Genomic DNA, 10,792 nt, shown 5'->3' on the forward strand with positions numbered 1-10,792 from the left:
TTTTAATAATCTACTCTTTTAAGACAAAAGACACAGGTTATGTTTTACCATTATTCCGGACCACACAGATCTTTAAATCTAAACCCCTTCACTTTATATATGAAATACTGAAGTCTAAAAAGATGAAGTCCTTTATCCAAGGTTATACAATTAGTTTGCAACAGTACTAAGAATAGAACCTATGTCTCCTGACTTCTTCCTGGTCAATGTTCTTAACCCATTACGTCCCAAGTTTTTAACTGTGAAAAAAATAACTATTTGGATATTAAAGTTAGCATAAGTGGCATGCTTTATACTCAAGTTCTTTTATATATTCCATAGCTGAGATGAGATAAAATGGGTTTAATATAAAAACATAGAGACTAATCAAAAAAAGTGACAAAAAACAAAAAGCAACCAGCCAACAAAAATGTCATCCCCTAGCCAGCCATGGTGGCGCATGTTTGTAGGCCCAGTACTCACAAGCTGAGACAGGAAGACGGCAGGTTCAAACCACCTCAGCAACTTAGGAAGGCCCTCAACAACCTAGTGAAACCCTGTTTCCAAATAAGAAATTAAATCAGGCTGGGGGTACAGCTTGGAGGTAGGATGCCTCTAGGTTCAATGGCCAGTACCAAAAAAATTTTAAGAATTAACTTGTATATTTTTAAACAAAAAAGAATATAAAATGCTATATTACTTATCTTTTAAGATTTCTCTTATTTATCTATAGCACAGTAATTGAAAGTAAATAAAAATGTCCAGACATTTTCCAAGGAAGTAAGGTAGATTACTACAAAAATAAAATTATTTTAATGACTCATGTTTTAGCAAATACTGGCAAAAAACAGTACAGCAATTTATTTCAAATGGATCTAGCTATTCACTCCGAATTAACCAATCTAGACTGCTTTTAATAGTACACAGAGACTGCTAGGTGAAGAAGGGGGAAGAGAGAAAAGACAGGCCCTCAAGCTTTCCACTTCCCTACTGAAACCCAAGTCCTGGCAGAGGTGGAAAGATGCAGTGTCATCCCTCAACTTTCTCTTTCAACACCCTTCAAGGATCCTATGATAGTGTGCAGCAGAGCTTCCTAGTAGAACAGTTACCAAAGCACTAACTCAGCTGTGTTTCAGGAAAGTGAGTTGATTTTTAATTAATTTTGTCATTTAAATATGTGCAAAGCTAACTGGGCGTGATGGCGCACGCTTGTAATCCCTGCGCTTGGGAGGCAGAGACAAGAGGATCATGCAAGTTCGAAGCCAGCCTCAGCTACTTAGTGAGGCTCTCAGCAACTTAGTGAGACCCTGTTTCCAAATAAAATATAAAATAGGTCTGGGAGTATAGCCTGGAAGTAGAAGGGTTTCCAGGAACCACAAAAAATATATATATATGTGCAAAACTGTTTACAATTTACAGTTTTAAGCACTGCTTCAACTGGTAATATATTATACTGTAATAATGAACTTATTGTTGTTTATTTTATGTGAGAACAAGCTAATGAAAAGTGTAGCATCCATTAAACCAAGGGTTGGCCTGGAGAAATTTAAAAAAATCAGTTTACAGATTTAGAAATACCTAAATACTGAAAGGTTTTCTATGCTAAAGCCAAAGAAGGCAAAAATACCTGCTTTTTCTTTCATTCCCAAGATGCCCTACTGCTGTTAAGACAGTGTAATACCTTAGACTTGGTTCCCAAACACCAGCATGAACCTGTCTTACCATGTTTCACAGTGGTGGCTCTTTATTTACCAGTACCAAGTGAAGAACTAAAAGGAATGGTAAACTGGGCAGGGTGGGGCACGCCTGCAATACCCTGCTTGGGAGGCTAAGACAGGAGGATCACAGGTTCAAGGACAGCAACAGAGTGAGACTCAGCAACCTACCAAGATCCTGTTTCTAAACAAAAAATAAAAAGGCTGGGGTGTTAGAAAGTAGAACTCTCCCCAGTTCAATCCCCAACACCACAAAAAAAAAAAAAAAGAAAAGAAAAAGAAAATGATAAAGCTGCATTATCTGACTACCATTTCTTACCAGAAGGCAGAGGCAGTGGTAGAACCACTTACCTAATAATGAAGAGCTCAGGCCGCCGGGGCCTTGTTCAAATCACAGAAGTCTAATGCCAGTAAAGAAGGTCTTGTCTCTTTCATGTGTAAATAAAAAACAAGTGGTCACTGGCCAGTGACTGTCCAAAAGTCACACATCCAGGCAGTACCAGAGACAGAGCATCAGAACCAAATCCTCTCATTCCTGGTGCTGACCCAGTATTCACAGTCCTTCCTTACGCTTCTCTGCTTTTACAATACAATTTAAAAATTATTAGCTGAGAGTAGTGGCACACACTTGTAATCTTAGTACTCGGGAGGACTGCAGATTCAAGGACAGCCTCAACAATCTATAAGGTCCTCTGCAACTTAGTGAGACCCTATTTCAAAATAATAGGGCTGTAGGTATAGCTCAGAGATAGAATGCTCCCGAGTTCCATCCCAGTACCACACACACACAAAAAAAGAAATCCAACATGATACAAAATTCCAAACTTTTTGTGTGCTGACATGCCACAAGCAGAAAACTCTCCACCTAACCTCACGGAATACATTGCAGTCACGACACAGGTACACTAGAAAATATTGGAAAAAAGCTACTAAAAATTGTTTACAGTATTTTGAGCTATATGTGCAAGGTATATATGAAATACAAATTAATTCTGCATTTAGAGTTGGGTCCCATCCCCCCCCCCAAGAAATCTTATTATGTGTACACAAATATTCTAAAATTTGAAAAAATCTAAATTAAAAAAAAAAAAAAAACTCTGGCCTCACTGGAAAGAGCAGACAATAGAGACGTAATGAGGAAGGGTGAAGACACTGTAAGAAACGGCAGAGGCAGAGCCTGGCTACAGAGCTGGACTCACGCACTCTCCCTGTCGCCACAGCCGCCCCTCGCCGCCTACACCTGCCAGCTTTTCCCACTCATCCAATGGAAATGAGAGCCAGAGTTCTTAATAGTTTTCCTGCTTCTCCACAGTAAATCGCTTTGAAAAATCAAATTGGCAAAGATTCTGCACTGCAACAGTACCAAGGTCTGGAATCTGCAATTGCAAAAGGTCTGGAATTTCAACATCAAATATGTTGCTCGTAAAACACTTATATCCTGGACACATCTCAAATAGCTAAGGGCTCTGCAATTTATCTCCTGCTACCAGCTTGTGGGGAACGAAAATCTTGATAAATCATCTAATTCTGCGTAGGCAGCAACATGCCCACCAGGCACTTTTCAGAACCTTTCAAACCTCACAAACTAACTGGAAGATAGCATAAGTATCACTGAGTAAATTCAAATACAAATAGGTTTTTTTTCTTTTAAGAAATTCGTTTGGAAAATAAGAAATGTTTACATGTGGAATGTTAGCCCTACACACTACAAAATTAAAAAACTCAAGTCTGGAGTTTAAAGAAACATACTATGAAAATAAACAAGAACAAATCAGGTGTTTTCCATCACTCAGCTGGGTGTGTTTATCACTACTATTACTATCAGTATTACTCAAAATTACAAAGGATTGTCACATCACTTATGTTACAGGGTTATATATCCATTTTACAGATTAGTAAACAGAAACTTAGGGAATAAAAACATTTTCCCCATGGTCTTCCTGCTAGCAAATAACCAAGGCCTCAGTTTTCTACAACAGAAAGGCTTTTTTGTTTTGTTTTGTTTTAATGGATATTGTGCCTAAATCACTTTTTAAAATAAAGAAGAAGCCGGGCGTGGTGGCGCACACTTGTAATCCCAGCATTTGGGAGGCTGAGACCAGAGGATCGAGGTTCGCGGACAGCCTCAGCTACTTAGTGAAGCCCTCTGCAATTCAGTGAGACCTAGACCCAAAAAAAATAAAATAAAGAGGAGCCAAGAGTGATGGCTCAAACCTGTAATCACAATATTTGGAAGGCTGAGATAAGAATATCACAGGTTCAAAACCAGCCTCAGCAACTTAGCAAGACCCTATTTCCAAATTTAAAAAAAAAAAATAAAAATAGAGCTGGGATGTAACTCTGAGGTAGAATACCTGTGGGTTCAATCTCTAGCAACACATGCGCATGTGCACGCATACAGAGGAATTGTTGACATTAAAAATGCATTTGTGAGCCTGGGTTCCATCCCCATTCCACAAAAAAAAAAAAAAAGAAAGAAACTCAGATTTCATACCACTACGAAATATTTCTACTAAACTAAAGATACAAAACTAGGAAACTGCACGATTCAAGTCCCTCTTAAAGACTACTACTACTACTAGATAGTTTGAGTGGTGATTCATTAAAAACAGAAGTGTTGCCTCACTGCCTTTTGCCCTGACTTTAAAAACACTCCAAAGTTACAGAAAGGTTAATAACACAGCTGGGTAGGACAATCACTGTACCTACAGAATAACCAATACTTTTGGGTATAAGTATAATTTTTCTTTTAATGCGGATTTCATTGTGAATGTCTATACACACAGCAAAATCTTTTTTTCTTTTTTTGATGCTGGAGGTTAAATCCAGGGGAATTCAACCTCTGAGCTAGACTCCAAGCCCTTCTTATGTTGAAACAGAGTCTCACTAAGGTGCTGAGGCTGGCTGCAAACCTGGGTCCCTTCTCTCAGCCTCCCATGTACTGGGATTACAAGTGTGTGCCATCACGCCTGGCTCACAACACAATCTTTAAAATAATATTAATGCAATATTTTGAATCTTAAAACTACTTCCTGATATCATTCAAGCAAAGATTATGCATTTTTACTGACATATCTCTGCTAAGAGACATGAGACATAAGTTTCTCAAGTTAAAAATTTCATTAGACTAAGAGTTTCTTTAAAGTTCTTTTCTTTTTATTTATTTCCAGGGGGTATTCAGCACCAATAGGTCTCCCATGAATGCAGAACACAATCTCAGTATTCTCCTTAGATCAGGGTCTCTAAACTTAACATTTAGGGCTGGGTAATTCTTCATTACAGAGAAATGTCCCCAGATGTTTAGCGGTATCTTTGAGATCTATCCTCCACATGCCTCAACATAACTCTGCCCTTCTGTGTGAAGACTAAAAATGTCTCAGATATTGCCAAATAACCTCCCTGGGGAGCAAAGTGGCCCTGACTAAAAACCACTGGCTTACACTAGTAGAATACTCTAGTTAAGAAATTATTAATTTAGTTTATCTCCAACGAATACTAAGACTGGGTGTATGAAATTTATACAAAATGAATTCTTCCCTTTGTCAAGACTTGAAAATTCAGCAAGAAAAAAAGTGAAAAGCCAAACTCTGGGAACATGTAAGACTCACTTGCTAAGGCAAATAGTTTTCTTTTCTTTTTTTTTTTTTTTTTTTTTTTTTTTTTGGTGGTACTGGGTTTCCTGAAAGCCCTTCTACCTCCGGGCTACACTCCCAGACCTATTTTTTATACTTTTTTATTTGGAAACAGGGTCTCATAAGCCAGCGCGCGCGGCTGGCTTCGAACCTGCGTGATCCTCCTGTCTCTGCCTCCCAAGCACCGGGATTACAAGCGTGCGCCACCACGCCCGGCTAAGGCAAATAGTTTTCAAACAAGACTATATAAAATATTCAATTCTTTGTGAAACTTGTTAATACAGAGATGTCAGACGTATTAGCTATTTTATTACATTAAATTACCATCTGCTTACCCTAAAACAATTAAGACAAACCTCTTCAGCTTATTTTCAAAGAGCAGAAATAACTCAGATATTGTGCCTATTTTAAGGGGATTTGGGTCCATAAAAACAATACAAAGAGCAATAACTATGAACGCTCACAAGTTCTAGCTGTCTTTGTAACAACCACAAAAGTAAACAAAGCTGTCAGCAGATAAAGCTAAGAGAACTCCTGACTGGACATTAAGTGGACATACTCTGTGAAAGGAGTGACCAGGTCTATTGTAAAGTTAATACTGGCTACTGGCAGAATATTTTATTCTAAAAACAGAAAAGGGGATGAAAGAAAAGAAAGCCTCCACTCCTAGATGGCAGTAATGGGGAGATGACTCCTCGATGACACATTTAAAACATTTACACTTAAGAATCACAGAATACTGACACTGGAAGTACCCTCTGGTTGTACCTAATACAACTTCTAACTGTACAGATAAAGGAGAATATCATTTGGTGATGAAAGAATCTTAGACTGCATCCATACATTTTGTTTCTTTAAAAAAAAAAAAATCAAGCCTGGCATGGTGGCGCATGCTTGTAATCCCAGCATTCGGGAGGCTGAGACCTGGAGGATCACGGTTCGCGGACAGCCTCAACTACTTAGTGAGGCCCTCTGTAACTCAGTGAGACCCGGTTTCAAAATAAAGAATAAAAAATAGAGCAGGGGGTGTAGCTCGGAGGTCAAATGCCCCTGGGTTCCATCCCCAGACCCGCAAAAAAAAAAAATCAAGCCAGGCGTGGTGGCGCACGCTTGTAATCCCCGCGCTTGGGAGGCAGACAGGAGGATCGCACAGGTTCGAAGCCAGCGGCGCACGCTGGCTTAGGAGACCCTGTTTCCAAATAAAAATGTAAAAATAGGTCTGGGAGTGTAGCCCGGTGGTAGAAGGGCTTCCAGGAACCCCAGTACCACCAAAAAAAATTCAAGCCAGCTATGGTGGCCCACACCTGTAACCCCAGTACTTGAGAAACTGAGGCACGACGATCGCAGGCTCGAGACCAACCTCAGCTACTTAGTGAGGCCCTCTGCAACTTAGTGAGACCCTGGTTCAAAATACAGAATAAAAAAAAAAGGGCTGGAGATGTAGCTCAGAGATAGAATACCCCTCCATCTCCAGTACTGCCAAAAATAAAAATAAAAATCAACTGGGCATGGAGCAGCATTTGGGAGGCTGAGACAGGAGGATCACAGCTCACTACTTATTGAAGCCCTCTGCAAGTCAGTGAGACCCTAATTCAAAATAAAGAACAAAAAATATGGCTGGGAGTGTAGCTCAGAGGTAGAATGCTCCTGGGTTCCATCCCCAGTACCGGAAAAAAAAAAAAAAAAATCAGAGGTAATTACAGGACAATATTATCACTTACTAAAATCTAGGCAGTAGTTACATAGGAATATTTTGCACAGTATGACTTAGATATATAAAAATTTTAAAACATTTTTTTCTGTAAGGGTTTAAAGAAACTAAGGCCCAGTACAATAATGGTTTATCTAACACAATACACCACAAGACCACAAGGCCTAGAACTCACCTTTTCAGATTTAAATGGTTATAAACTACAAGAAGTAACTGCCAGTATTCTGGGTTTTGGGGTGTGTGTGTGTGTGTGTGTGTGTGTGTGTGTGTGTGTGTGTTTTGCGGGTCTGGGGATGGAACCCAGAGGCATTTGACCTCTGAGCTACACCCCCTGCCCAATTTTTTATTCTTTATTTTGAAACAGAGTCTCACTGAGTTGCAAAGGGCCTCACTAAGTAGCTGAAGCTATCTGCGAACCGCAATCCTCAGATCTCAGCCTCCAAGCGTGCGCCACCACGCCCAGCTTTGCCAGTATTCTGAAGAAGCATTTATCTATGCAGAACACACTGGACATCTAGTTCCTTAGATAGTCTCTTATCTGCCTTTGTTTTGCATTATATTGGTGGGGGTACATAAAATATGTATTGCTGGGTGAACCAATCAAATGACCAGTCCCTATAAAAACAGGCTCCTCCACAATTCAAGGCAGCAATCATGGTTCTGTAACAGCATTGCCCAATATGTGGCCCGCGTATATAATTATAAATTTTGTGAGCCAGCTTTAAAAACAAAGTAAAAAGAAGGGAAACAAATTTTAAAATACATTTAACTCATTCTATTCAAATATCAACACATAAGCGACACAAACATTAAAGAGGTATTACATCATTTTCTCCTACAGACTTTAGGGGAGCTGCTCATATTCTAAAGCCATTATGGCCAGGAGTGGTGGTGCATGCACCTAATCCCAGTACTTGGGAGGCGAGACTGGAGAATCTCAGGTTTGCAAACAGCCACAGCTACTTAGCTAGGCCTTTTGCAACTTAGTGAGACTCTGTTTCAAAAATAAAGAATGAAGCAGGGCATGGTGGGGGCACGCTTGTAATCACCGCGTTTAGGAGGCTGAGACAGGAGGATAGCGCAGGTTCAAAGCTAGCCTCAGCTGGCCTAAGAGACCCTGTTTCCAAATAAAATATAAAATAGGTCTGGGAGTGTAGCCCGGACGTAGAAGGCCCCTGAGTTCCATCCCCAGTACCACCAAAAATAAAGAAAGAAAGAATAAAAATGGGGATTGGAATATATTCTCAGAGGTAGAGTGCCCAGTTTCAAAAAAAAAAAAAAAGCCAGTATGAGAATATTAAATACAATAATAAAAATATATTAAAAATAAAGTAATAAAAAACAGTATATATATACTTTATACTTAGAGCACATTCCAATTCATACAACCACATTCCAAATGCTGAAAAGCTACCAAGGCTAATGGCTACCCAGACAGCGCAGGTCTATACGCGTTTGGGTAGTTTTTCGGGTTTCCCTCCAAAGCTGACAAAATCCTCAACTCTTCTGTAGACTGTGAAAGTATTATCAACATCATCCAAGCTTAACAGGTAATTCGTGCAAACAATTTTTGGACGACTGCACAAATACGCTACTCAGTATTTTTACACACTTAATCTCCTGGATAAAAATGTTGGCATCCATTCCCAAATGAGGAACCAACCAAGCAGGTACCCAATTAGAGATGGTGTTGCTCATAACTTGAATTAGTCTCTCTCGAAAACAAAACTGAAACTACTATTAGCACTGAGATGAAAATAAATATTCAGGGAAGAAAACCCTATCCCAGGAGCGAAAAGCATCCTCAGTTAAGAGTCCCTTGGACCTGCCTTTCACACCTGCGTTCCCTGCCCATCCCTCCCCAAACCTGCTAACAGCTCCCGCTTGCTATAAATGCAGGCGAAGACAGCTGCTGGGCGCGATTTCCTTCCTCCCTCTTGGGCGCCCTTTGCCGAGGGTGCCCGGCCCCGCACGCTCGCTCCCCGCGGCCCACCGGCCGGGCGTTTGGAGCCGGGACCCGGGGCGGGGAGCGGGGGGCGCGGGGCAGGCCGGCCGGGCGCGCTTACCGCCCCAGATGCCCAGCTTCAGCTGGGACTTGTTCAGGTTCTCCACGTAGTCCCCCAGGAAGCGGTTCAGCAAGTCCGCGACCACCGACTCCAGCATGGTGGGGCCGCGGCGGGAGCGGAAGGAGCCGGAGCGGCGGGCGCAGTGGAGGGCGGCGACCCGGGCCGCGAATGGGAGCCCCCGGCGCCGCCCCGCCCGCCTGACCCGCGCGCCGCGTGACCCCGCCAGTGCGCAGGCGCGCCTCGGGGGGGGGGGCCCAGGAGGATGAGAGGGGGGTTTCCAGGGGGTTGCGGGCGGGCGGGCGTGCTGCCGGGGGCTTAGGGGGGCTCCAGGGGGGATGCGGGTGGGCGGGCGCGCCGCCCGGGGGATTCCAGGGGGATGCGGGGCGGCGGCCAGGCCTCCGCTTCTGCAGGCTTCTTAAAAACACGCTTCCACAATGTCAGAGCCAGAGGAGGCACGCAAAGCCGCAGTGAGATGGCAGATAGAACAGGACCTGATAGGAGCGGAAATAGAGCAAAACAGAGTCTTTCATTTATTTTTTTTACTTCCGATTTACAAGTTATTATATATCACTTTCTCCCTTGCTGTCATTGAACTGTCTTTGCTGCGGCTGCAAGGACTTTTCACCCACTAAGCAATTCTTTAGAGACCTGGAGGCTTTTTTTTTTTCTAAATACATTTCAAAAAGCTGCTGAGATCAACAGAAGCCTAAAACAGGGCGGGATTAGTTGTAGTCACACTCATTTACCAAATGCTTTGCTACAGGCAGAGTTAATGTCTGAAACATTATTGTTTTTAAGCCGGGCTTGCTGGTGCACGCTTGTAATCCCAGCATTTGGGAGTGTTAAAGAAAATGGGAGCTGGAAGTACTGGCGCACACTTGAAATCCTAGTACTTGGAGGCTGAGACAGGAGGATCCCGGTTTGTGGCCAGCCTCAGCTACTTAGTGAGGTCCTCCGCAATTTGTGGGACCCTGTTTCAAAATAAAGAATAAAAAATAGGGCTGGGGGTGTAGCTTGGAGATAGAATATCCCTGGATTCCATCTCAAGTATTTAAAAACAAATAAATAAATGTATAGAAAATGTAATATACAGCCAGGTGTGGTGGCACATGCTTGTAATCCCAGAGTTTGGGAGTCTGAGACAGGAGGATCACAGAGGTTCAAAGCCAGCCTCAACTACTTAGTGAGGCTCTCAGCGGCTTAGTGAGACCCTGTTTCCAAATAAAGTATAAAAGAGATCCGGGAGTATAGCCCGGAGGTAGAAAAGCCCCTGGGTTCCATTCCCAGCACCACAAATAAAGAAAAAAGAAAAGAAAAGAAAGAAAATGTAATATACAGAGAAAGAACCAGAGTTCTGAGTAGCCCTATCAGTATCCACCTCTACCTTCCACTTCCCCGTGGAAAATAGTGCCTTGCTTAAACATTGGTTTTCGCTTTCCCTCGCCCTGTCACACAGACCTAGACTTATCTCCTTCCTGCACAAATAACAGCCAAACCTGTCTATTGTACTCTGCCATATTTCCTAAATTTTTATATCTCCTTTAGACCATCCAATCACCTCCTAAATGGCCATTTGCCCTCCCGTTTTTCCTTTCCCCAATCTTTTATTCACAGTAACACCCTCTAGAGTTAGTTTCCAAATAATTAAGTCAGGTTAGTCCCCTGCTCAAAAATACCCAATAACTTCCA

General features: G+C 42.0%; 1 protein-coding gene across 1 annotated transcript in view; it reads right to left on the reverse strand.

Annotated features, from left to right (window-relative positions):
- VPS13C (vacuolar protein sorting 13 homolog C) overlaps positions 1-9,200 on the reverse strand; it is a gene marked incomplete at both ends in the record, with an annotated part of 203,754 nt that extends 194,554 nt beyond the window's left edge. Inside the window, one exon of the mRNA XM_080691629.1 lies at positions 9,104-9,200. Coding sequence (XP_080547755.1) covers positions 9,104-9,200 — 97 coding nt within the window. The remainder of the gene's footprint in view (positions 1-9,103) is intronic.
- Positions 9,201-10,792: the final 1,592 nt, after the last annotated feature.

This window comes from Muscardinus avellanarius (genome assembly GCF_963383645.1).
Source record: "Muscardinus avellanarius genome assembly, chromosome: 3".
Lineage (NCBI taxonomy): Eukaryota > Metazoa > Chordata > Mammalia > Rodentia > Gliridae > Muscardinus > Muscardinus avellanarius.